General features: G+C 37.3%; 2 protein-coding genes across 8 annotated transcripts; one reads left to right on the top strand and one right to left on the bottom strand.

Annotated features, from left to right (window-relative positions):
• Positions 1–452: 452 nt before the first annotated feature.
• On the bottom strand, positions 453–10082 carry LOC104605940 (uncharacterized). Its single transcript, XM_010270901.3, has 9 exons — positions 9891–10082; positions 8155–8250; positions 6478–8060; positions 4913–5101; positions 4412–4507; positions 4151–4313; positions 3844–3976; positions 1971–3737; positions 453–1864 (listed from the first exon to the last, which is right to left on the bottom strand). Exons 3-9 carry the CDS (start codon positions 7901–7903, stop codon positions 1442–1444), a joined length of 4197 nt encoding a protein of 1398 aa, XP_010269203.1. The 5' UTR covers positions 7904–8060; positions 8155–8250; positions 9891–10082; the 3' UTR covers positions 453–1441.
• Positions 10083–17223: 7141 nt separating this feature from the next.
• Positions 17224–26484, top strand: LOC104605941 (uncharacterized). 7 transcript variants are annotated; one of them, XM_088891976.1, is made up of 5 exons: positions 17224–17661; positions 18527–19125; positions 19405–19491; positions 26061–26312; positions 26398–26484. In XM_088891976.1, the coding sequence occupies exons 1-5, from the start codon at positions 17425–17427 to the stop codon at positions 26429–26431; spliced, it is 1209 nt and encodes a 402-aa protein (XP_088748102.1). In that variant the 5' UTR covers positions 17224–17424; the 3' UTR covers positions 26432–26484. The 7 variants fall into 7 exon arrangements, with proteins under 7 accessions (XP_088748102.1, XP_010269205.1, XP_010269204.1 ...); XM_010270903.3 differs by lacking the exon at positions 26398–26484 and adding an exon at positions 20044–20191 and having other exon boundaries at positions 17240–17661; positions 26061–26220; XM_088891991.1 differs by having other exon boundaries at positions 17248–17611.
• Positions 26485–27727: the final 1243 nt, after the last annotated feature.

Raw genomic sequence — 27727 nt, 5'->3', positions numbered from 1 at the left:
AGTCGAGTTACTAATATGTCAGATTGTTAGCCTGCTGCTGACCTGAAGCCATTCATGATACATCCCCAAAATTGTCTGTATCACACCATTTTAGAAGCCGTGACAAAAAAAAAATGCAATATGGAGCTTCAAATCGTACATAACAATGTCCAAAGAAATCCACCTCAGCGATAAATAAGAAAGAACCTTTATATCCTTGGACAGGAACTTTCACTGTTGCACAAGTGAGGAGGTAATAGTCAAATCCGATTGTGACAGAGCCCTTACCCCTCGTCCCATGAAAACCATAGGTTACAGGATCCCTTCCAGCTGATCTAAAGCATTTACAAGGTCAACCTTTTCTTGTGCTTTTAAATTCTTCTCAAGTTCTCATCTCGTCAGAAGAACCACCTGCAATACGGGCAAACAACTTGCTAGAAATATTGGGGCTCGTTCCCCATCATTCCGTGTCATTGCAGGTTGAAATGGTAAGATGAAAAAGAATTATATTATTACAAAGATTAATAATGTACAGTTACAAAAGGTAAAGGTGACATCCCAATTCCCAACTACTTCTCACGTTAGATTGATTCTTGTATGGATCCTGTAACTCGTTCTTTTTATATAGATAATAATTTTAATTCAGTATATACCTTGGGGTTGCCATCCACATTTTCTCTTCAAACAACAATAGAAAGATTAAACATTTGAATATATACCCCACAGCCTTGCAACTGCGCTTGTACTCCGGCATTCCGAGTTCCATGCAATCAGCAAGCTATGACAAATTGACAAGGGAGAGTCAAAAGTTCAACCCAACATGAAGGGTCAGCACCTCCAGATGCAAGAGCCCTCCCTCTCCACCACCCCACAAAAAGAAAAATAAACTGTGCTGGTTTAGCTTCAAACATACTTCAGCTTGCAGATCCTCCAACTGGCTGGCTGGCTGCTTGCCTGTGCACGCTACTCCCACTTCTCCGCAAGTTATCCAGGAAAGAAGCAAAATCCCCTTGCTGAGCCTTATCTTGAGAATCCAAGTCAATCAACATGGCTTTGCTTAGTCCCATCTTACTGCTTGCAGGAAGGAATATCAACTATTTCCAGACAGCTCCAAGCTTCTTGCAGAACTATTATCCAACAGATCATTTTGAGCCAATCTCAACTTGCAACATCTGCAGCATTTTGATCTGACAAAGCACTCAATAATTCAACTTTCATTCTTCAGGTTCCATGTTTCCCTTGATCCACTCGATCTTTTGTATAACTCAAGTTGCCTGTGTTGAGCATGATCTGGCTTGTCCTCCATCATGCCTTGTGCTGCTGAACAAGGCAGAAGATGAGCAAATTCTCCTCAATTGTCCAGCCCAAGCAAAGGAGCACCAAGAAAATTGAGGTCAAGTGATCTTTCCCTAACTCCCTTGGGCGCCAAAAACACCTGTAGACATCATTGCAGCTAGCCCCATTACGAATCTCTCTTGCCCAGCACCCCAGAACTTTGTTTCTTTTGGATGCCATATTGCCAGGCATCTCGAGATTTATCTCCTGACTGATCCAAATCATCCAAGGAATTCTCTGGAATCCTGAAGTTTCGGTAGGCTCCATTCCTCGTCATTGGCAAACTGTTCAGCTTCTCGTCTTCTTCTGAGGGTGTGCCTGATTTAGACTCAGGATGTAAGTCCATGTGTCTCTGCCTTGGTCCAGATGTTCTCAAACCCCTCGTGTTAGAGGAAGCTTTACCCATAAATGGAGTATATGCAGGGCCTTTTGGAACCAGGAATTCCTTGGGTAGAGAATCCATGTCAACATAACAGTTCCTTGCCTTCGCATCAGTGATCAATGCAGCCCAGTCGTCAGATTGCACCAGAGCATTGGCATTGCCCATAACCTGTTAATACATCAAAGTTCAAAGAGAGAATATACGCCAATGCATGCTTGTGTGAATGTACTTATAAAATGGGAGAAAAAGGAAAATAATCAGAGGGAAATCATACCCATAATGCTCGCCTTGCACGAGTTAGAGCAACATTCATCCGACGAATATCAGCAACAAAGCCCACACCATGATTTGATGCCCGGACACATGACATGATTATGACATCACGTTCTTGACCTTGGAATGCATCTACAGTGTTTATATATAGGTCTTTCCCTTCTTCTGAATTCAAAACCTCCTCAAACTCACGTTGGAGGCATTTTAACTGCAGCTTGTAAGGGGTTATTATGCCAACAGAGGCTTTCCCAACTCCCAAGGATTTCAAAGTTTTCTGAAGATGCTCATACAAGCGGAAACAAAATTGTGCTTCGTGAATGTTTTGGTAAGAGACTGATCCACCTCTATGAGATTCACGCCCATGTGTAATATCATAGAAAATATAAGATCTCAATAAAGGATCCTTGAAGTAAACCTCATCAGGTTGATTGGCAACACTTTCACTGTCAGTAAGACGTCCTTGGTAAAAGTACCTGGAAGGGAAATCCCGGATTTGAGGATGCATCCTGTACTGCACGGACAACAACATTGTTCGACAACCAGCATGCTGGAACCTCTCAAACAGACTTCTACTGTATAACAAGGTCCCAGCAGCCTTGCTAATAACTGTTGCAGGAAGCTGCTGAGGATCTCCAACAAGAACACAGCGAGCTGCACCAAGAGAAAGAGGAGGAAGAATAGCAACTTCACTAGCCTGAGCTGCCTCATCAATAACAACCATATCAAAACCATGAGTAAGACGAGAAAACAACTTGCGACCACTACTTGACACTGTTGTAAAAACAATCTCAGCTTCATTGGCAAAACTAGCTTCCAAATTTGCACGAGCTTCTTCCATATTGAAACTGCTACCTGCACGAAATCTACCTTCCAAGATGAGAAGGCGGGACATCTCCACCAGAATTTTATCCCTTCCCTCTACAACTGCTGCTAGACTTTGCAGTAATGTGTCACGATTATGGTCCCGAGCAACAAGAATATCAGGATCAACACCAACAGAACCTTGAGAACGTCCTGCTGCAGCTGCAGCGTTTAATTCCCTCTGAAGACAAGCAATCTGTTGTGATAGCTGAGCCTCACGAAGCTTCAACTGGTGCATCCAACCAATAATTTCCTCACGGCTCTTGACTAGAATCTGCTCAGTCCTTCGCTCAACAGAAACAGCTTGTGCAGCACGAGTCTGTGAATCAACACCAACTCGGGCCACATCAGGCCGGTAGACTTTCATCTCACCATCAATAAATCCACGGTCAAGAACACGTGCTAGCAATTCATCAGTTGCTGCATTTGAAGGAGCACATACAAGCATCCTAGGTTTTGGGCAGAGTTTTGGCAAAGTGCGGAAGAGATTCTGATCCATGCTCTGAAGAACTTCATCAATAGATCCTGTGCTAACACTCTCAGAATTGCCCTCATTAGCTTGCTTATAACTTTCTGGAGCTAATTTTTTAAGCAAGGCAGTGTAATAATGTTGATACTGAACAAGATGGATGACATTTAACATTCCCCACACCGTGTGAGTTTTTCCTGTTCCTGGAGGCCCTTGAACAAGAGTAAAAGGCCAAGGATCTTGCCTCTTTGTCATCCCACTACTGGTGCCAGCAGCTGTATGCATCGCAGCCCATTGAATGGCAGCCAATTGAGGGCCATTAAAGGTCCTGTGCAGATACTCAACAAAGTTTTGTGTGAAGCATTCAGGCATAGCAGGAGGTTGTTCTTCATATTTAGGGAAATACTCTGGACTTGGCTTGAGGATTGCAGTTTGCATCTAGACAGAAACCACAAAAAAAAAGCTTGAATAGGCATTTTTCAGAGGACATATTGCAAATATATGCTATGAACCCATTTTTCAATAAACTGGATATGATAAATACCTGCAAATTGAGACGACGAAATGCATGCAGGGCAATATATTCACGTTGAGTAGTTGCAAGGGAACCAAGCACAGTAAGATACCAGATGCCCTTGGGTTGAAATTTCCTCAAGATATGATCATCATCAACCTTGCTGAACCCCAAAAATAGAACTATTATTAGAGGATGTTATAAAAAATGCTGCTGCTTTCTATAAATGACTGGGGCATATCATTGTCCTTGGCCATGACGAGAAAAAGTGTCATAACTTACAAGATGAGAAGATGCAAATAACTCAAGCTCAAAGAACTAAGATTCCAAAACTGACCTGTTAGCATCATGTGTATCCCCAACATAAAAGTGAAGAATGGCCCCTGGAGGATCACGACTATCAATGGGTATATATCGCCTAACAGTACCAGCAACACGTCCATTGACCTCAGGCTCCATATCATCCTCACTTGCAACAGAACTTTTCCTCTTAGATCTGGCTGCTTGATAATGTACCCAGTTAACATTACAGGCAGTAAATATGAACAACGCACAATAAATGTGGAGAGAAGGGGCAGAAATTAGTCATAAATCAAACCTGTTCCAGGTCTTGGGGATGAAAGAACAGCAACATCACCTTCCTTAAACGTCCATTTGGTTTCATGCATAGGAAGAACTATTACATCATACCATCCTAAAACCCACAAATGAATCTATAGTTTAAAGAAACTAAGATAATATTAACAATCAAGAAAAGGAAGAAATGACCTTTAAAAATATCAAGCATCATCTGTTCAATAGAATTAGTTATGCAAACAACCAAACACATGTATGAACCAAAGTGCCAACAAAGTGTCTTCAGAATGCAATACACTGAAGGAAACACTACCAAGCACCGATCTCTTATCTTATTCATTTACTAATAAAACACTTCATAGGAAGGCAAATGATGCTGACAACATGGACAAGATATTTCTCCCAGAGAAAGACATGCAGTCACTAACATGACAGGATCCAGGTCCTCCCACCAATATGATAAATTCATCAAGGAACCAGTACGTCAAACAGGACTAAATAAATGAGTGTAAATGCTGATTACCTCTTTCTCGCCTTTCCACATTTTTTATACGAACCATCACATGTGCATCTCTTGAAACCATTTCAGTAAATTCCTCCCAAGTGCTGTATAGTTGTGCCCGGCATTCCTCAAACAACAAAGGTTCAAACACTCTAACATACTCTTCTACAGATTCAAAACGTCCTGGAACACATTGAAGTTCTGTCTCCTCTGATGAACAAACACAGTTGTATTATATTCTGAAACAGAAAAATCCCTGGAACATAACATGCTACATTGCTACCAGAAATGAAAAGAACCAATAAGCCAGCAAACTTAGTATATATGAGTTAGAAATACAATCCTCAGATGAAGACTTAAGAGTGTAATATGGAAGCCTCATTCACCACATTTAATGGTTTAATCTGTTATCAGTGTTTCATTGCACTTCAGAGGAAAGCTTATACATACATCATCCATGAAACTCCACAGGAACTTTTTTCTTCTAATTTGGCATTTCCTCTCGTATTGTGAAAACTTGATAATTTAGGATTTACAAAGAACTATTATTTTAAGTTATCTTTTTATTTCTCACTTGAGAAGCCCTAAAAAGTCCTCTGGCTAGGATTCAATTACAATCCCTTGAATTTAGAATTCAACATGGCCACTCTAAAAGTTGGATGCCTACCAACTGAAGCTACATGGGATCCTTCTACCATGAATGGGCCCAAAGTTCTTCAATCCACAGTTTCGCAAATTTAACATCCAATATAAAACCAAATTCCTGGTCTTCCCTCACAACTCTATTAGCACTTAGCAGGACATGATGGCACAGGGTAGATTTTTTTCTTTGTAAAATCCTGTTATCTTTCTTGTACAGATAGCATATAAATGTACAAGCTTAGAAGGAGGCTCCCCCTCCATTTAATAGAATATCTCACAATTACTTATCAAAAAATTTAAAAAAAAAAAAGAAACATAATGGCACATGCAGTTCAGTAAAAGGCACAAAATATTTGGTTGCATTCCAATATGCTCTATTCATCTCAGCCATTTCATCATGACAATCAGACTATACTAGAAGCAATATGGGCAAAACGATACCAATATTTTTCCAATAATAAACCATTTCAGTAACTCTCTGAAACTTTTGCATCAAGTAGCAAGAGTCAAGAGATTATTAGCTCTATACCCAATGGATAGTTCAAAATAACTTGATCTTTTCCAAGTGATCAATATTTTTATACCAAAACTACCCTGGTGCAGTCCAGTCTGGTCCACAGGCACACATTTGTCTTTCCAACCTTTACAACATTAGTTGCCACGATTTTATATGGAGAAGACAATTCAGATTTTGTTTCACATTGCCTGGTAAGTAAGGAGAAAATCAGAATGGGGATTGCAATTGAAACTTTGAGAAGCATACAGAACACAAAAGGAATAAAGTTGGGAAACCATGGACAGTGGAACTCTAAATAGCAGGCCTCAAAAAAATGCATATAAAATAATCAAGTGAACCAAAAAGCATAGAAACAAAAAACAGGATATAGTAATTGAAATAGTCAATAGATAATGGTTTAAAATACAAAGGCTCAAAGATGTCAAACCTGGACGATGCCATAACTTGTCATTGGTCACCTCCCTTAGAAGGCGTTCAACGGATGTATCTTGATATTGTACATTGTTTGTAGTTTGTTTTTTGACAGGGAGATGTTTCTTATTACCCAATTTTTTATCCATTGGGTTTTGAACGACCAAAGGTTGTTTCCTAGTTGGCACCTGTGCATTCTTGAGTTGCCTTGAATCTGCAGGCTGCTTCCATGAACCTTGTCTTGGAATGAACGGTGGATACATCTCTGCATGGTTGTCATTGCCGCTGTTTAGCCTCTTAGACCTATGTCCTGAATTTATATCACCATTAGATTCAGATTTATGGTCAATATATTCCATTGGAATGCCTCCTTCATTACATAATGTATCTCCCTGTTTTGGATCCTTGGCTATGGACTGCCCCTGCCTGTCACCACTGCATTCAGCTGGAGAGGGAGTATTACGAATTTCCTTCACTGTCCGAGTAGTTGTGAGTGCTGAAAAGGTTTGCCTTCTTGGAGTGGAAGTTTTAATGGGGCCAGCTTGCCTTACATCCTCCAAATTAAGAAACATTGTTTGTCTAGTACGTTTTTTTCCTAACATTGCCTCCTTGTGTTGATCAAGCTTATTCTTCTTCACAGGATTATTTGCACATTTGAGTGCATGAATTGCTTCAACCCCTTTAACTTCTCTTTTAGTCACAGCTACTGAAGACTCTTCCTGTCCATCATTTGCTACATCTACTTTTGTATTGCCCTCTGAATGTCGGCTATTGCTGCATATCCCATCAAATGGTTCTGGGTCCAATCCTGAAGAAGCCTGACTATGAATCCCATCCTTTTTGACGTCTGTAACATCATCCTTCGTGCCCCCGGGAACTCTAAAATCACAAGAGATATTTTCAACAGTCTTCGCCAAAGTAGAAAGATCAGTTCTATCAGCTATTTCTTGCTTTTGTGTAGCTAATCCATTATCATTAATTTGTTGTTCATGCTTACTGATGTCTGTAGTGCTGTCAAATGCACCAGCAGAACCTTCAGCATCTGACCATTCCCCTTCTTCCCTTTCAACAACTGGAGCATCAGCAAGGCCAAGAGGCTGCAGTAGTGCCACTGCTTTATTTTCCTCAGAGTGACTTGTATTAGATGATGGAGCAGCTTTGTAATCCAAATTATCTTCCTTCTGTTTAAAATACTCTTCAGCATTGTGCACATCTTTAGGCCTAACAAATGGTTGGAAGCCTGAAACAGATGATGCATGCGAGAATGCATGGTTATTTACTATTCTTTGAGAACCCTCTGATGATGCAAACAAATCAGACTTGCAAGGATTTGAAGATGGAAATGCCTTTTGAGGCTGGAAACAGAGGACACCATCATTCTCTTCATCTTCTTCAGCAGGGGGTTCATTAAGATCAAAGAGTGGTCTTCCTCGACACCCCATCTCATATGTAAATGCATACAAGCTCAACTCTATTTCCAGCCAGGGCTATGGACTGCTTTTGTTGATTTTCTTTTACAGAGAAATGTCCATGACATGCCGATAGTACAGATGATTGACACCAAATCTTTAGAATTGACTTCCAGAAGAGTAGAGGTCTCTGCATGTTCATTCAGTGAAGACATTTAAATAAGCTATGTGATAGAAACAAATATTAGTACTTCTTTAGGCGAGTAGATCAAAATCAGACATACCAGGGCATATTTGTACGACAATCCAAACTCCATATTATCTTCATTGGCCAAAAGGTTTTCATTGCAATTCCTCTTATCCAAGGAAATAACAATTTACTGCAAGATTTCACACTTGATAAATCAGTAATGGTAAAAAAATTAAATAATCAAGCATATATCAGATCATCTGATCTCAGACTACCACAAGCAGAAAATTATGCACAAAAAGCATCTGTACAATGAATTTAAGTTGTTCTCTCATCTTGCAGATTTACAAATAATGGTAAAAATTATAAGATCTTTATATTGCAAGAGAAGGAATTAGCAAAATTTCCTGTTAATATTCTTGTATTTACTCAAGTATATGGTTCATTTTTGTTATTAAATGAAGCATTTTGCATCCTCGGCAGCAGATACATTGTAAAGCATGGAGAACAAGTGAAATAACCTACCAGTATATCAGGCAGGGTTATTAATTGTCACTGCTTATAAGATCTTTATTCGTAATTGCTCATAGAAAAAACAAGTGAAAGAGCCCGGCCATTGTGACTGTTGAAATTCAAACCTTGAATATTTCTAATTCTTTTCAAATAAGGCTGCGTGTTTTGACAGTTTATGAATAAAAAGGATAACAGATGAAAATGATAATGTTAAGGTTATTGGTACTATAAAGCATTCAAGAATATTTTATAAGCCAAAAATATGTATACAGTACACAATTACAACCCCCATTATCACTAGATCCCATAAAGATAACTCCCACCCCTAAAATTTCTCTTCACCATCAGGGCAAAGACGTAGGGACCAATACAACCCATCAGAACAATTTGAAGTTCTTCCTAGAGGGAAAAAAACAAGCAAAGAAAATAAACGAACAATTAAATGCAAGTGTACACTACACAACCAAAAACAGGAAAAGAAATAGTCTAAAACTTCAATTCCCGTGCAATTTATTTAATGAACAAACCTCATGGTCTAGTAGTCAAGTCAAAACAATCCTAAGCACAAAAATTTGGCAGAAACAACATTACATTATTCTCATTAAAACCAAAAGCAATAAAGGACCACAAAACCAGACCTAGTTAACTTCGTCAAGTTTCCACATCCCCATCAACATCTAAGGAGGTCTGACTACCACTTGAGGGTAAAGACACTACCATCTTACTTACCGTAAGAAAACCATCCAATGGTTCCAGATGGATTGAACCCCAGACCATAGAAAAAACATAGACTCTAAACACTCCATCCTAAGACTGATGCAGCATTTTCTTAGGGTTTCACGGAACAGAGATTAAGTAATAAAACTCTAAATCACTCGCTAATTCTTCTTCCAGAAGTACAAATCCTCAATCCAATCAACGAATTCATCAAATATACCAGATATATAATCCTTTCGGTTATTAAAATGAGCACAATCCTGTCTGATTAATAAAACTCTAAATCACTCGCTAATTCTTCTTCCAGAAGTACAAATCCTCAATCCAATCAACGAATTCATCAAATATACCAGATATCTAATCCTTTCGGTTATTAAAATGAGCACAATCCTGTCTGATTAAGAGAAGGTCACCAAACAATAAGAGAATTTATACCGGGGGGAAATCACAAATAAATATTAATATTTCGATATGCTTCTCCGCAACCGATCTTTTAGCACTTCTCAATCAAGCAATATCTTGTACCAGTAATCAAAATTTAAAAAAATAAATAAATTAACAGAAAATAAATAAAAGATTCGGAAATAGATTGCATCTTACCTCTCAGGAACTCCGAATCCAGAGACAGAGATGGAGAGGGATTAGAGAGCCTGAGCGAGAGAGCGAGAGAGCGAGCGAACGAAGAGAATGAATGCAAGTAAGAGGGAGGAACGGGTTTATATAGGAAATATCGGACCCAATTTCTGGACGGAAAATCTGTCCGGTCGCCGTTAAAACTTTTTCCTGGCTAAATAGATAATTTGGTTTCCGCTAACTTTATTATATTTGTTTATCCATTCTAGGAAATAAGAAAGAGATGGAAATAACCATAAAACTCCTTTGTTTTGCAACTATTTACATTAAATGGCATTAGAATTTGAATTGACGAAATTAGCCGGAATCTTTAGAAAAGTTGTAGAATGAGGACAAAAGGATACCGGTGTCATTACGCACTTCAGTTTCAGACTCTGGAGTGTTTAAAGATTCAATTGCCGCCGGGGTCACCGCGTGGTTGACGGGTCCAAAGAAGTTTTTCGGGCACATATGTTGCGAAGGGAGACGAATCCGGATCTTCTTAGATCTGTGCAAGAAAACCAGCTGGGTCAGATGTTCTTGACCGTCTGATCCTTAGAAGATAAAAAGGGAAAGTTTTTGCATCGTAGAAAATATTCTAATGCAGCGGCTTATGTGCATGGACTACAAAGTTAGAAGTGGTTGAGTACGTATATTATCAGCTCCAGAATGAAAAGTTCCAAATCTAGAGATTTTAGGTACAGTTGTCCCCGTGACCATTCTATGCTTACCCAAGGAATGCAAAATTGACACACGTGCGAAAAGGCCCAAAGCTGAAAGCCCTAAGCCGGGGAAGGTTGAAACGGTCGCATCTTCTTTTCCTTAACCCACTGTGAATGAATTCGGATTTCGGATCTGCTAACTAAGATATATATACATTGTTCGCCAGGTTAACCCAGCCGCACATTGAAAACATCTCTATTTATTTTATATTATTAATATTCTTTATGTACAAGTTGAACTTGGCCAACAATGAATTCGGATCTACTTACGTGCGTACAATTCATTCTTTTCCATAAGCCCTTGAATTTCAGTGAACATGTCATTGAGGAGCCATTAATTAGGGGGTGCAAGTGCAACTTTGGCAGGCTGAATAGAAATGAGGGTGAACGTCAACCCAATTCGAGTCGGGTTTGGGATCGAGCTCAATTATGGTTAATCAGGTTTGAAATAATTTTTAATGCAATAATGCATATGTATTGGTGCATGGCTTTGACATTAAATTAATTTATATACATATTCATTGTGCACAATAATAGTATATTATGTGAGATCAAATTGGGTCGGATTGGGCTAAAACTATTTGAAGCCTCAACTAAGTTAGATCAAACCCAAGTTGTTAGACTGATCCAACTCAAAATCTAAAAATTTGAAGCCCAACCCATGCAAAAGCTCAGGTGGGTCAGGTTGGACTTGGGGTGGACTTGCCCAACTTGCAAGCCTTACCATTAATTAAAGCAACAGCTGAAATGGTTAAACTGAATAGTACTTTATTATTTTCATGATTTAATAAGTTATTAAGAAGGTTAGTGACTTTTCTTTTAAGACTGAAAACTAAACTCGGTTTGATTAGTATACCCTCAAACATTTTATTATTTAGTTATTTTATCCATTTGATGACAAAGTAATAATAAATCATCAAATTTTATAGCTATGTTTCTGGTGGTAAGATCAGAGTTTGGATCTACTTTTCACACTATTTCCACGAAACATGGGGAGATATTCTTGATATCCGGCTGCAATGCCTTGTGAAGATGGTGTCAGGAGAATATCCAGATCCAGGGAATAATCATAACACCCCACGCCAGTCATAGATTCTGGATCATGGGATCACACTGATGTCTTACATGCACATCAAACCATGCATTGGGATTATCTCCCGTATTTATATATCATTAAGAGATGTTTTCAATACATGAGTAGAAAGTGCTGTGGGGCTCCCTCAGTGAAGCGCCGATGTGATCTCGTGGATCATAAGGCCTGCGTGGGGTATTATGATTGACCCCACAGCCCGAAACACAACTATGAAATTCAGCTAATCCATTCTCCTCTATAACTGTTATATGTTCATAACATTAGCCAGTTAGCATCACAACCAAATGAAATAAATTACATAAAATTCAAATACTTAATACATATCGAGATCAACATGTCAAAACTAAATATCAATGTAGCCATTTAGCATCACAACCAAACAGTAGATCTCCAAAATTCTTGATACATGGGCAAAATCTGATTCAAATTAACCTCTTCAATTCGTTGTAGCCCTTTTCATTTCATTTGCCAATCAAATCATTTCTTATTTGAGTTTTTTTTTTTTTCAATGATGCCACATTATCAAGTTTTAATTTGATCATTTGCAGATTTTTAGAGTTTGCTTGCAATTCAAACATGTTAATAGCTGAACAGTTTTCTTGATAAGGGCACATTTACAAACTTACAAATACCTTAAATCACATAAATATATATATATATATATATATATATATATATATTTGAAAAAAAAATAAAAAGAAAAAGTAATTAATCAAAATAGAAGGGATCAACTTAATTAGGTGATGTTCCGTAGAATTGCTGATTTTAAAAAATCGACACCATGTTAGAGCCACTTCAGCAATTCAAAAATCATTGATGCATTTGTTGTTTGGTTGGCCGATTTATGAAAAATTGACAAATCACTCATAAAACAATTATTAAGTATGTGTTTGGTTTTATTGGAGTTTATTGAAAAAATGTTGCTATATGGGTGTTAGCGTTTATTGCATATGAAGCAAATGAAACAACTGTTTGGTTTCATTATTTATCAAATAAACGGTAAAAAATTGAAACACTTTGATTTTTATGCATGGAGCATTTGAGGAAATGTCAAATTCTTATTTCTCCAATGCCCCAACATTTCTTGAAACCAAATGTTGATGTGTCACACCTTAATGGGTATTAATATGAGATGGAGAATAAAAAAACATAAATAAATGACCATTTAAAATAAGAAAAAAACCATTTAAAGTGGAAAAGTATAAATAAACATCTAAAGTGGAAAAACACAAATAAACGACCACCCATAAACGTAAATAAAATCAACCACCCTCTAAAACAGGCCTAAAAGATATCACCGTTTTCAATGATTCCTCCTTTCATGCCAATTCCAAGTTTTTATTGAATCATATGGCATATGTGAATAAGGGAGATAATTCTTATAAAAAAAACCACTATTGATAATCACTAACCAACAAATTTATTGTGAATTAATAAAAAATCAGCTGATATGACATTAATGATATCAATAAGCGTGTTAATCGACCGATTTTGGATCGGATCCAATTCAATCCAAACCTTATCAAATCAAATTTGGACACTTTATTATAAATAATGGATTGGGTCAATCCAAAATAAATAAACTTTTAGCTATAATGGATACAAACATGAATTACAATAAAACATATGCCTTTTTTTTATCAGAAGCACACTTAAATGCAAATTTACTTCTTTTTTGTTGATATACTTTTACATTTTATTATCAATATAAATATACATTGTAAAATGTATTTTCTGTCATTTATCAATACATAAATATAATATTGTCAAACACAAAAAAAAAACCATAATGCAAATTTACCCTAAACCAAGATTTATACTCCATTTGCATCATTTCCAAACCCAACTTAAGTGTAAATACGACCGGTATAAAACTCCACTCTCGACCCATATTTTCATATATTTGTTTTCTTACATCCATATTATCGCATCAAAAATACTCCAACGGTCTACCTAAATTTTAAACCCATGAATTGAGTTTTAAATAGATGAATTTTAAATCACCAAAACAATTGCAGCCTTAAATCAAGGGCTATCTTAATTGAGCCGACTGGTGGAAAAGATGGTTTCAGACTTTGGGTCTCTATGATGCAGAAGAAATAGTAGTTATGTGGAATATCTATGGAACCAACAAACCAATTGATTTGACGCCTCTAATCATTGATTTCCTACAATATTTCATAAAGTGAGGTTCTTACTTTTGGCCGTCCAAAAATCTGACGAAATATTGCAATTAATGGACTACTTTATGATATCAAATTAATGTCAGTATCTTCTTTTTTGACGAGATTTAATGTCGGTATCTGTGTAACCTTTAAATCAGTAAACCTTATCATCTTTATGTGACATCGCCTGTATTATGCGTGCCTTGAAATCAAAGAAGAAAATGAAAAATAGGAGTTCCATCACCATGAAACATTAGAACCACAACTTTTTAGGCATTTAAAATTGATCTTTCACATAAACAGAAGATTCAGTGCTTGTCAAATGTCGGGTCCAAATTCATGCTTTCTTGGCGGTGTTTGTTTTCATGGCCCCAGTCTGAAGTAAAACATTTTGATTATAGAAGGAAAAAAATATGACTGCATTTTTACTGGCTATAAAGTTCTGTATCTCTTTTGAGATGAAACAAAGTTAGGGTTATTTCGTGGCCCCAGTAAATACTTTCTATAATGATTCAAGAGGTTTGTAAAGCAAGTGGGTGTTATCTATTATATATTGCTAATACTTACTTTTGCTAAGTCATAAAAACCAAGTCAAAGTATCACATTATATAAGATTAGGGTGGGCACGAGTCGAGTCTTTCATCAGCTATTTGAGTTTAATTTGTGAAAAGCTCAGTTTGACTTGATTTAAATCGAACTTTAAATTGAATTTGAATTCAATATATAGGCTCGTTTGCTAATCGAGCTGAGCTTGAGTCCAATGAAATTCGGTTCATGAGGTTTGCAAGCCTAGTATTAAATAAATAATTTTTATTATATACATACATACATATAAATATATATAATAAATAATTTTATTATATATAATAATATTTCTATTTTTTATGTATAATAGTAAATAATTTTTAGCATTCTTATTTTCTTGTATGTAAAATAAAAATATTTTTTATAATTATTTTTTTGTATATATAATATTATAATTTTTATAATTCTTAATTTTGTCTAAAAAATAAAAAATAATAATTTTGTACATATAATTTTTATTTAAAAAAAAAAACTTGGTTTATAGTCGAGTTTGAGTTGAGCCAAGCTTGAACTTGTAATCTATGAACCAAGTTGAGCTCAAGCTCAAGTCTCTAGCTCGAGCCTAATATTATTCTTGTGAGCCAAGCTCGAATAGCCAAGTATTCAGCTCGGCTCGTCTCAAATCCACCCCTATATAAGATTAATGGAAAAATCAATGATACCAAAAGACAAGGTACTGGAAAAAGCTTTGACCAATCAAAGCATTCATGTGAATTGTGATGAACAATTGAATACCAAAGCATTCATGTGAATTGTGATGAACAGTTGAATACCATCTAATTAGTCACCTTTTTATGATATTAGTTGATTGGATGCAACTTTTTCGGATATCATAATCAAACCCAAGATTGATTTATATGTTTATCTTTTTATCATTATTTATACACCTTCAACTAAAAAGAGTTATGGGAGATGATGAGAGTGAGAAACAATGAGAGTTATGCAAAGTATAAGATCAAACCAATGCATGCTGATAGAAGAGAAACAATGAAATCAGGAGGAGGTAAAGTTGGATTCGGCCATTGAAATTTTTACAAAATCTCAACCCTAACCCACCCAAGATGCACCCCTGGTAATAATATAACTGTTATTTATATTGATATGTAGCATGTCAATAAATACCCAATCACCTCCATTGTGGATACCTCTTGTACCTGTCTCAAATTACTAGGTCTCAGGTCCACAAAATAATGGACTCGATCATGGTAGTAGCTGTCCATGTAACAAAGTATAGATTTTTTTAACAAAGTTTAGATGTTAGTGATCTATATAAGAAATTCTCATTTTTTAATATAATATAATAAGACTTTACTAGTACAAAAAAAAAATGGTGGATTGTGTATGAGACCTGTTTTTGAATCTGAATGTAATGGGGTAGGCTTATGGGATTAGATTATTGTGTCACATACGCAAATACCATTATGGTAAAAAGGAAAATTCTATGAAACAATGGTGTAAGGGCAGATATGTTGTATGAAAAAGAGTGTTGAACAGTAGGGAAATAATATGTCTAAAAAATGAGTATAGTAGAAATGTGAATATTTAGTTAAATGATAAAACTATAAATGATAGGGTTAGAAATGAAACAATACAAAGGAACTTAAGAATAGTTTCAATTAATGATAAAATGAGAAAAAGTAGAACAAGATAGTTTGGTAGTGCATAAAACACCTTCTACAACACCTATTAGAAAAAAGTGATCAAATTGGATGGGGCAAAAAGAGCTAAAGGGAAGACCATGGGTCCATGAATTAATAAGAAGCACCTATAAACAATCATGGGTCCATGCCTTTGAACATTTTCCACATAGTTTAGGTGGTCATGTTACTATTTTAAGATGACAAAACAAATAGTTTTTAATGAAAGGTTGATTGAGTAAATATGTTACAAAATATAAGAGATGTTTTAGTAAAATACAAACTATATGATAGATTGAAGTAAATATGTGAACCTATAGGGGGTGTTCTAATAAATAACCTTTTTTTACGAGAAAATATTTCTAAGCAAGGGACAGTATGAATGATGTGAGCATTGAACATGATTTTGTTGAATGGCCCCATTAATAATGAAAGGAAAAACTCCAAAATTGAAATAAAATTGTTGGTTTATGGGTAGAAATCCAAATTTTAATAATAAGAGAAAATTCTCGCTTAGTATCTTGTAATTTGGGCCTTTGATCCCTAAACTTTAAAATGTGATAATTTAATTCCCATGCTTTCAAAATGTGACATTTCAATACCTATTATCAGTTAACTGAGATTGACTTTTGTCATAGCAAAATCGTACAACCTTACATTAGAAATATTTCTCCATAAATAAAATACATAAGTACGAAGATATTCTCAATGAAAGTAAAGTATCCTTAAACGGGCTTTGCCTTGGCCCGAGGACCAAAATGGCAATATGGCTTTTTCGTCCGCCGCTGAAAGCATCACTTCACTTTTGTCTTTTTCAACTTGTTAATTCTTTGAACAGAGTGTGCCGTGTGCTGTAGAAAGGTTGGTCGTGTATAAACCACAACGGATTAAGCGTCCAATCATAAGTAAATACACCATTTTTCCGTGTAGATAAACGCAAATGTTCGGAACACTGACGTGTTCACTTGTTATTGGACAAGTAATTTGTTTTACACAGCGTTGCCAACAGCAGATGTCGTGTGCCCAGTAGACTGAGTAGAGTATGTCTACTGTAATGTCATTGAAAGACATAAATACCCTTTCCTTTCTTAAAAATCAAAACACTTATAAACCATTAATGGATTGTTGTCCGCTTGCCCCTGAGATGAGAGAGAGGTGATCCACCATGGCGATCACTGGCGGGATCAAAACCCTAGATTGCAGTACTCTGTCTCCCGTCCGATCTTCGCTTATTCGTCGAAATCCCCGAATTGCGACAGAGAAATCGGGTGGGATCTTCTGCTGCTCTTCCAGACTCGTACATATTGATCCAAGAGTAAGATGGTTGTCTGGAGATCGGCTTTGCCACTCATCATTGCCGTTGCTTTGATGACTTTCGAACATTGGGTTACGATTCCTTCGTGCGAGGTAGTTTCCCGCGACAATGTTGAGGATGATTCCACCAAAGACTCTGGGGAGTTGAAGGTGATGATGGTGGCTAATCTGCTCCTACTGGGATCTGAAGCAGGTTACACGAATATCTATTTCAGAGACTCTTTTACGGCCAAGTTCTTTAGGGTATCAATAAAAATTTCCTTGCTTTTCTATATTTCTATATCGTCAAATTTTGCTTTTGGATGAAGGTGAATGAACTTTTCGTCAAAACTAGTTTCATGGGGTTCGTCATATTTTTCTTGAAGGAAAATGAACTTCCAACTTTTCCCCCTTGATCTTCATTGATAAAATATTAATGCTCGGCTGTGTATTTTTGTAGTCCTGTATCCATACTGTATCAGAAATCTCCTAATATTAATATAATATGATCATACCATATGAGTTGACCCTATACAACTAACTGAAAAGCATTCGAAACTTGAACCTCCTAGTTGTTAATGCATGTACCTATTTTTCTGATATTACCCTTCCTTTTATTTTTGAGCAATCTGGATTAAATGCGGAGTCCAAATTGCTAATGGAAGACAAATAAAACGAGTTAAAGTCAGAACTGACTGTGCAGTAACCTTGGCGCTTTTGTTGCTCCACAACGTTGCCACTTTTGAACTGATTGTGGGCTATTTGTTCCCGGTTTTGTATCCAATGAGATCTTTGCTCGTTGGAGAAAAGCTAATCGGGATTGTAATTGTACACAAAAAGGTGTAAATAAAACAAATATCACAAATGAGGATCAATGTATCGTGGTGCCTAATTGGGGTGCTTTTTACATGCATTAATTTGCTAAGTTATCATACTAGACTGTACAAATCGTGTCATTTCCCTCTCTTGCTCAAATTTCTTTTCTAATTTCAACTTTGTATAATGCACATAAGCTGTATTATTCAATAGACATATCCTTTTTCTGTGTCATACGTATTTTTATCTTTATTGATACTGAATTTTATTTTGAGGTTATTTATTCATTTGTTCTTACTTATTTTTGAACTAGAAATCCTTTCACAGCCTGAAGCCTGATATGTTAATTGTCTTGGGAGATGTTTCTGCAAGAGGATCAGATTTAACACATGATAAATGGTTGTCTGTGATTCAGCAGCTTCAAAGGATGTTGGGTCCCTTTCTTGGTCTTCCCCTCCACATTGTTCTTGGTGACAGGGATATTGGAGAATGCAGTAAAATCAATGCCAAATTTGTTAATCGGATTGCTAGCAATTTTCCTGGATTGGACTCAGCTGGTTGTGGTTCCTTTGAAGTTAGCAATATTAGCTTTGTCTCACTCAATGCAGTTGCATTGCTCTGTGGTGACAATGATCTTCGTTTTGGTGTTGAAAAGATAATAGAGAAAGAAAGTGTGGACCTGCAAACACATACCAATGCTGCAACAGAAATTGCAAATGAGACTACCAATTCTGAGACAAATTTCAGTAATTTTGTATGGAGAGAGAATACCATGTTATCTGGTTCAGGTCCCGTCCTCCTACTCCACTTTCCCTTGCACTCCACATTAAATAGCAACTGTGCGGCAGTCAATGCTCTTAATCAGTCCCCCTCTCCCTGTCACCATAAGAGTTTGAAGACATTTGGTAATCGGTAAGTAGTTTCTCTATGGGTAATGCATCTTGATTCTGCTGGATTTATCTTGATAAATCTGTTACTTATTTTGCAATATATCCATGGGTTATGAATTATATTCTACTCTTCTGCATTCATCTCAAAGTAAAGGCTCAAAAAATGTCATTAATCCTATATTTACCGGCTTGCTGTTTTGAAGGCATCATGTAACTTCGTTTCGCACAAAAATGTGTTCTTAATGGTGATTGTCCATATTGTGGTAAGTTCCTGACTTATTTCCCTTGAAATTGTTTGCAGGAGACTTGCTGGGGCGGGACCATATGATTTGTTACATACTGTCCCCCCAAATGAAACTGAATATATATTTCAAGCTCTTAAACCAAGGTACTTTTGTGTTGGAACTTGAACTCAAAAAATGTTTAATATGCATGCTCTTCCTTCATCTAAATTTGTAAACTGTTGTCTTTTGTCCTTTGAGTTGACAGTTTCCTATGATTCATTATTTTTGTCAAATCTTTCTACCAAGCAGTTATTTGTCCTCTTTTGGTTGATTGTTCTATAATCTTTCTGGTTTTAGAAAATTATTTTTTACTTATTCATGTGATGCTTAGTGTTTTTTCCCCTCCCATAATCATGAGGATGCAAATGCTTAGGATATGGGTATGAGTCAGTCATGCTTCATTGTTTATAATGGTGTGCATTTTAATGTGTAACAAGTTTGTCCTTTTGGTCCCTGAATTGTCTGGGTCTTGCAAGTATCCAGATTTGTTATCAGCTTCCTTTCTGACTTAATTTCTCCTTTTCTCTAACCATTTGTTTCCCATTCCTTACTTTAGTTGTCAGACTGGGAGGTAAATTTTAAGAAAAATAGAGGAATCTTATGAATAAAGAGTTTCCTATGATGATGTTTTGGTATTTTTACTATCATATTTACAGGACAGTGATTGAAAAGGCGTGCCTAGGTGCACAGGTGAGGCTCATTTCAAAGCTTGTGCCTTGCCTAGGCCCAGGTGAAGCTACTTTAGAATGGCACACACTTGGTGTGCCTAGGAATGGGCCTGGTGCATCTCACGCCTCAGTCCAGGTGCGTGCCTTTGTTAAATTTGGTGCTTTTTGTACTTTTTTACATGTCAGCAATGTGATCACATGTGACCTATTTTGCTTCTAACAAGGATATTGCTTTAGCAGACCAGAATGTTCTATTCCATGTCAACAGAGTGTATATCAAAGATTTTGACTGTTTAGTTTGTATTTACCTTTTTCTTTTAGTGATAAGTCGATATGTGATTAACAACTTGATATTAGTAAACCACCAAAAAAGATACCAGATTACTTTTATCCAAAAAAAAGATACCAAATTACCAGTAAACTAAATTTGCATTGAATTTCTGAAGTTACATTTTCTGTTTTCTTCTGTTTGTTTGGCTCTACTAGTATTCCTTTTCACCTTCAATTCATGTGGCGTTACCGGGTCAACTTCTACTTTGTGTATTCTGTGTCCATAGATACAAAAAGAGAGCCAAATTCAGAAAAAAGAACTATATGGCCTATTCCTGAAAAATCTGCGTGTTCCTACCCAAGAGTACAACCTACTCCAAAAACCTTTCAGTAAGTTTTCTTCTATGTTAAATTTATTTCCGAACAGTCTTTTGTTTCTTTCTGTCGAGATTGTCCAAACCACTATAGCAAGTCCTGCCCCCTAAATAACCTTGCTTTCTTTTGATAAATCTTTTAACACAACCAATAAATTTTCTCAAAAGCAAAACTGAACCTCAAATAACTCCAAAAACTTTGCCCATAGGCTTCTTGCAACTCTACAGTGAATCAGCAAATGGTCTGAATCTTCTGAAGCTTCTCCACACATTATACACCTGCTGGGCAACACACTCAAATCTCTCATTGCCAACGCATCCACTGTTAAACATTTATCCACACTGCCACCCATAATAAAAGAACAGCTTTTGGAGGGACTGGCAGTGTTCCACACTTTAGCTTTTGGGAAGTCCTCCATCTCCATCTCAGTGAGTTTATTGTAGAATGATCTGACTGTGAAGTTTCCTGCTTTATCCCATTTCCAAAGTTGCTTATCCCTACTCATAATATCAGGTGTAATGGCAAAGGTTTGCTGCATCAGCTCCATCCATTGCCCAACCTCCCAATTATTTAGGTTCCTTTTTGAAAACAGGGCACCAAACTGCTGTACCTCCTTCCCAAGGAATAGCCTCAGATGCCAAGCAATCTTTATTTTGTGCAACCTCAAGAAGATTGGGGAAGCTTACTTTAAGTGGTTAATCTCCACATCAAAATCAAACCAAAATTTAATCCTCGTACCAACTCCCATCACAAACTTAATCCCTTTTTTTTGAACTCTACAAAAGATTTTTGGATGCCTCTCCAAACGGCACACCCATAAGACATGTTTGTTTGTGCAGGACCTTGATTCAAGTTACTTGCACCATATTTTGCTAAAATAATCCTTCTCCATTAAGTGTTGGGTTGCTCATTCCATCTCCAAAGCCATTTACCAAGACAAGCCACATTAAATTTCCTAAGCTTCTTCACCCCCAAACTCCTTGCTTTCCTTGGTCTACAAACCTTACTTCATTTGACCAGATGAAATTTAAATTCTCTTCCACCCTTCCCATAAAAAAGTCGCATTTTCTTTTCAATTGTCTTGGTAGTAGTGCTTGCTGGAATAGGGAACAGAGATAACAGGTAAGTTGGAAGGGAGGAAAGAAAATTCTTAATTAATACCAACTTCTGTCCTTTAGTTAAGTATCTCCCTTTCCAAGATGCTAACCTCCTCTCCACCCTCTCCACCACTGACTCCCAGATGTTCTTTGCATTGCATTTCTCCCCCAATGGCATTGCTAGATACCTTGTGGGCTGCTTACCCACTTTATATCCCACACCAGTAGCCAACTGCTTAGTTTTTACACCCTCCCCAACTACCAAGAGTTCACTTATGAAGATTAATCTTGAGGCCTGACAAAACCTCAAACCAAGTGAGAATCATATGGATAGTTTCCATCTGCTTCTGTGATGCATCAGCAAAGAACAATGTATCATCTGCGTACTGTAGCAGTGCCACCCCTCCCTCCTCACTGCTCCTAAAACCTTCCAAGAAACCCCTTCAACTACCCTGTGGACAATTCTGCTTAATGCTCTACAATGCAAATGAACAACAAAGGGGAAGGGGGGGGGGGGGGGTGTTCCCCCTGCCTCAAGCCCCTTGAGTTGTAAAATCTACATACTGGCTTACCATTCATCATTATCAGGAAACTCACTGTTGTTACACACTTTCATTCAATTCCTCCATTTGCTACCAAAGTTAAATCTCTCCAGCATGTAGTCCAGGAAACCCCAGTTTACATGGTTGTAGGCCTTTTCCATATCAACTTTCAGGAACACATCCATCATCCAGTGCCTCACTTCTTAATCTTGAATCAATCAGCTCATTTGCTACTAAAACCCTGTCTATAATCTGCCTCCCATCCACAGAAAGCACTCTGAAATTCAGAAATAAGAAGTCCCATGACTCTTATCATTCTCCTTGCCAGCACATTTGCTATTATCTTATACACACTGTCCACCAAAGTGATAGGTGTTTCTTATACACACCATCCACCAAAGTGATAGGTCTATAGTCTCTTAGACCAACTGCTCCTTTCTTTTTCGGGATTAAATTTATGGAAACGGAGCTTGGAGTTTAGACTTCTTTCCAACACTCCATTATTGTGAAATTCTTCAAATACCTTCATCAAATCACCACCAATGAAGCTCCAACTTCTCTTGTAACATTCCCTTGTTAAACCATCTGGTCCTGGTGCTTTATCTGCCTCCATTTCTTTAATTGTCTCTAAAACTTCTACGGTAAACACACCTCCAGCAAACTTGCTTTGTCTGCAATCAATAACCTGAAATCCAAACCATCTAATTTAGGCCTCCGGCTCCACCTTTCTCTATATATATCTCTATAATAATTAATTATAACCTGTAGCCTGTTCTCCTCTTCAATTTTCTCCCCTTCTACCTCTAACCTCTTAATACAATTCTGCCTTCTTCTGCCATTTTCCAATTTGTGAAAGGAGGTATTTTTGTCCCCATGTTTTAGTCATAAACAGCTGGGCATCTGTCGCCACGTTGTCTCTTCTTGATAACAGATTGTCAAATTCCTTCTTAGCATTGATCCTCCCCAATTTCTCCTCACTCACAGTTCCCCTTTCTCCTCAGCCCTATCCGCTCTTGTTATTGTCTCAAGACACTCCTTTTTCTTTGGTTCCACCCCTTGGAAGGTTTGCCTGCTCCATTTTTTCAGCTCTTTCTTCAGATGAATCCGCTTCCTACTAAACATATGGCTTGCTGACCCCACCACTTGATGCTCATCCCACCACCACTTCATTTTTTCCAACAAACCTTCCTCTTCAAACCACATATGTTCAAACTGGAAAGGAGGATTTTTGACAGAAGGGATTCCTCCACAATCTAATAAAATAGGGGAGTGATCAGATAGTGGTTTGGGTAAGGCTTCCTGGGACAAACGAGGAAAATATTCTTCCCAGGTTGTTGAGACAACAAAAGGGTTCAGCTTTTCTAAAATGGGGTCATCTTGATTGTTTGACCAGGTGTATTTTTCCCTAATAAGTGGTAAGTCCACCAATTCCCAACAACTCATGAACTATCCAAAGCCTCTTGTTCCCCTGCAACTTCTCTGTCATATCTTCTCGTGCAAGAATCTGATCATGTTGAAGCCCCTCCCCCCCGCCTCCCCCCAATCACCCAAGGGAAGTCCCAGAATTCTTTATATCGACAGTACAAAGGTAGTTAAGACATTTGTCTATCTAATTAAAGTTGAATAGTCTATTTTGTCTGAGTTTAAGTTGTGTGCCCCATACTTAATGAGGGACAATATTGTCTTTTGTAATCCAACACATAGAGTATAAATACAAAGTGGGTCAGCTGGGTGATGGGACTTTTCTCCTCCTAGACCGTGCCCTTTCTTCTCCTCTTTCTCTCTTTCTCCTTCTTCTTCTTCTTCTTCTCTCTTCTTACCCGGAATTAAACTAGGGCTAGTTGATCTATTCACAAAACTGAACAGAAATTGAGAACTGCCCCTTTTGACCTTTTCTACCTCCCTTGTCACCACAACAGAGGGATCCCACACCAACAATAATCCACCCACTGTTCCCCTTGCCAGAATGAACTCCCACTCACACTGCCTATGCCCCCAGATGCTTCATACTATCTCTCCATCCAGATCTTTCAGTTTTGTCTCTTGCAAACAGAGCACCGAAGGATTCCATTTTCTCAAAAAAAAAAAAAAAACCTACCACCACCCTTCTACGACCTGAGTTTAAACCCCTAATGTTCCAAGATATGATTTTTAACTGTTCTGTAACTATTGATACTTCAAAGTTCCTTTTCTCCCTACCTTGCTGCTATTATCCTTCTTTTCTCCCTCCTCCCTTACCCTGTGCTGAGCTCCCAGCTTTGTCGTCCAGCTCCCATGAGACCCTAAATAGCTCCCTGTCCATTCTCCTACCTTTCCTTTCCATCTCCACTACTGCCCTTCTCTCTATCTCCACTAGTAGCCATATGGTTGCCGCTCCATGCCTTTGAACAGAACTCCAAAAAATTCCCCTAAAGACACCAACTTTGAGAGTACCCAAGGAGAGACCTCTTCCTGTTCACTTGCCAGCTCCCAGCTTGTGATGCACCATGGAATCATTGCTCCTGATTTGAAGCACTTTTGTGTTTGGGTTTGATATATCTATTATAGAGGGCTACTGGATAACTACCATCATCTTGAATTACATAAATTTCTTTCCTCCACTCCCTACCAGAGATTTACTCTGTACCTTATACTAAAAGAAATCCTCAACAATGTTATGCTTTAGGATAATTGGTCATTATCTTTATTCTATGGGAGGGCTCATAATTTTATAGTTTTCCCTATATTTTCTCCTTTTCTGAAAGACTGCAAACTAGTATTAAGTTGTTTTCATTTTATCAGCAAGGTGTTGTGTCATTAAGTGGCAGAGTCTTAGTTACTAGAATCTTTCATAAGGGCTGATAGATCAGCCAACTGAGTCTATAAATAACTGTATTCAGATAATAGTGGAAATTGAGCATGGAACGAGAATTTGAAATTTTAATATTTCAGGTGCATGCCCTCTTTCTTCTCTCTCTCTTCTGAAGGTGAATTTCTCTTTTTTATCCTCCTCTTTCTTCATCTATTCTTCTTTTAGGCCCCGTTTGGTTTGCAGGAATAGGGGTCTGGAGTCGGAATGGGCTATTCTGATTTGAACTGTATGGTTGGATGGAATCGGAATCTCATTTCCATTCCTGGTGGAGGAATGGGATTCCCCAATTTGAGGGAATGACCATTCCCTCCCCCTCCCTTAGGAATGAAATCCCATTCTGCTGATTCCAATTCTCATTCCTGTTCTTGTCTGAACCAAACAGATTATGGGAATTGACCATTCTGATTCCGATTCCAATTCCATAGGATTTCGGTTCTGATTCCGGCTGTGAACCAAACGGACCCTTAATATTTCATATTTACTCTATTGGAATCTCTATTCTCATTTCTATGAGTCATCTCTCTTTTTTACCCACCATGTACACTCAAAGGGCTTTTTCTCCTTCCTGCCCTACATCACCCCATTCCTTTGTTTTATTTGATCAGGTATTAAAATTTACTATTCCATAACATAGACAAAGTAGTACTGTTTTCAACACCCAAAAAGAGATTGGATCTCTCATATATCTGCTTAGGGAGCATATATGTTGCAATTCAATGCTTGAGGCTTTTTATCACAAGTAACTTAAAGAAAATCTAGTAAAGGTCAACTCTCCCATGGCCCTAGTAGTTGATCCATTTGCTTTCTAGAAGAATAAGGATATGTAATTCATATGTGATATAATTGTTAATTGTTCTTTTTCTTTGGCAGGATAATATTTAGTGCACATACCCATGAGTTTTATGACCGCACTCACAGAGATGGAACCCGTGAAGTGACTGTTCCTGCCATGACCTGGGATGGAAGGGATGATCCTGGTTTCGTTGTTGCTACTTTTGGACAGAAGAGAGCAGTGACAGTCATCCGGTGCTTTCTTGCTAGGGAATCCCATATAGTAATGGCCTATGTTTCAGTTCTGGTTCTGTTATTATCCGTGGCAATATTGCCAAGCGGTTCTACAAGGTAACTGGAAATCTTTCCAACACCATATGTATTTTATCAATTGATTTATTTATTATCTAACATGTTAATTTTTTGTACATTGAAGTTCTAGTGTACCATTTGTCTTTCACGTCGGTTAAAAATACATACATGCCCAAGAAAGAAAAAAGAAGCTATTTGTTTAAGCTTCAAATGCGGGGGTTTCCTGGACTCTTGGTGCTTTCTTGCATGTTTACTGATATGGCCATTGAGAACATGTATACATCAACAATTCTCAGCTATGCGTCCAAAAAAACAATTAGACTTTTCCCTACTTTGGAAGTTGGAACTAAGATGAAGCTTTCTCAACTGGGGCTAAAAAATTGTTTAATGACCTTAATTTGAAAAATATTAAAATTTCAATTCCTGTCAATCTGTCATAGAGATGATGAGGAATAGAGCTAATGCAGATTGTGGTACCCGGTGTTACTGGACCTGCACCCTGCATTGGAATGTGTTCAAGAGAATACTCAAGACAGAATCCGGATTGGCTGCACTTGTTGACTATTTAACCAATAACGACGCCCCGCATCAGCCATGATCGTGAAGTGAGAGGTTTGAGTGGTTGTGGGGCATATGCAGTTATACGCTTCATGGCTGACGTGGGGTGCTATTATTGGTTGTTAAGTAGCCCCTAAACAGCCATCACGTGTAGGTAAATCTGGACTCCACAGACGGGTGTGAGTGCAATCAATCCCTAAGGTTGTGTTTGGTTGCAGTGAAATTTTATTTGCACTAGTACAAATGCAAGGGAGTGCAAATGAAAAAAAAATGTAAATTGTTGTTTAATTTTGTTTTAGGTTTTACTTTTTTTTGCTTCTTGTCTTAATTTACTTCATTTGTACTGTAATCAAACAAAATAAGGTAAAATTTGAAACAAAAATAGGTCAGAATTTACACTGAAATAATTTGCACTGTCATAGTTTTGCATCAGCACAAATTTATTTGCATTGCAACCAAACACAGCCTCAGAGTCTGTTTGGAAGGAGTACAAATATAAATAGTCATTTACTAAAATACCCCCTATAGTTTCATGAATTTATTAAAACCTGCCGTTTCTGGTTTACTAAAACATTCCTACAGTTTGCACTTAGTTTACTTAATCGACCTTCCATTAGATAAAAGTGGAAAATGACAGTTTTAAAACTAACATTCATTCAAATAAATTTAATCAAAAGAAACTATAAACAAAAATGCCATATTTGCCCCTAGTAAAGCATGAACAACCATTCTATTTTTCTTTGTTTGGTCAAACTTGTTTTTTTACACAAAAGTGTTAGCAGTACTTTTGTAATAAACAACAATGGACTTGTGCCCTTGAACATTTTCCACTCAATTTAGGGGTACTTTTGGAATACACAATCATGGGTTCATGCCCTTGAACATTTTTCACTTGG

Source organism: Nelumbo nucifera, chromosome 1, assembly GCF_055504915.1.
Source record: "Nelumbo nucifera cultivar China Antique chromosome 1, China Antique-T2T, whole genome shotgun sequence".
Lineage (NCBI taxonomy): Eukaryota > Viridiplantae > Streptophyta > Magnoliopsida > Proteales > Nelumbonaceae > Nelumbo > Nelumbo nucifera.
This window is presented reverse-complemented; position numbering and strand designations above follow the sequence as displayed.

Bases quoted from the DNA above. Each gene is read 5' to 3' on its own strand.
- LOC104605940 (XM_010270901.3), bottom strand. From the start codon at position 7,903: ATGGGGTGTCGAGGAAGACCACTCTTTGATCTTAATGAACCCCCTGCT. The intron at 3,977-4,150 runs GTCAGTTTTGGA...TTTGGGGTTCAG, and splicing joins GATACACATGATGCTAACAG to CAAGGTTGATGATGATCATA. The intron at 3,738-3,843 runs GTATTTATCATA...GTTTCTGTCTAG, and splicing joins TTCGTCGTCTCAATTTGCAG to ATGCAAACTGCAATCCTCAA.
- LOC104605941 (XM_088891976.1), top strand. From the start codon at position 17,425: ATGGTTGTCTGGAGATCGGCTTTGCCACTCATCATTGCCGTTGCTTTG. The intron at 17,662-18,526 runs GTATCAATAAAA...TTTTTGAACTAG, and splicing joins TTACGGCCAAGTTCTTTAGG to AAATCCTTTCACAGCCTGAA. The intron at 19,126-19,404 runs GTAAGTAGTTTC...AATTGTTTGCAG, and splicing joins TTGAAGACATTTGGTAATCG to GAGACTTGCTGGGGCGGGAC.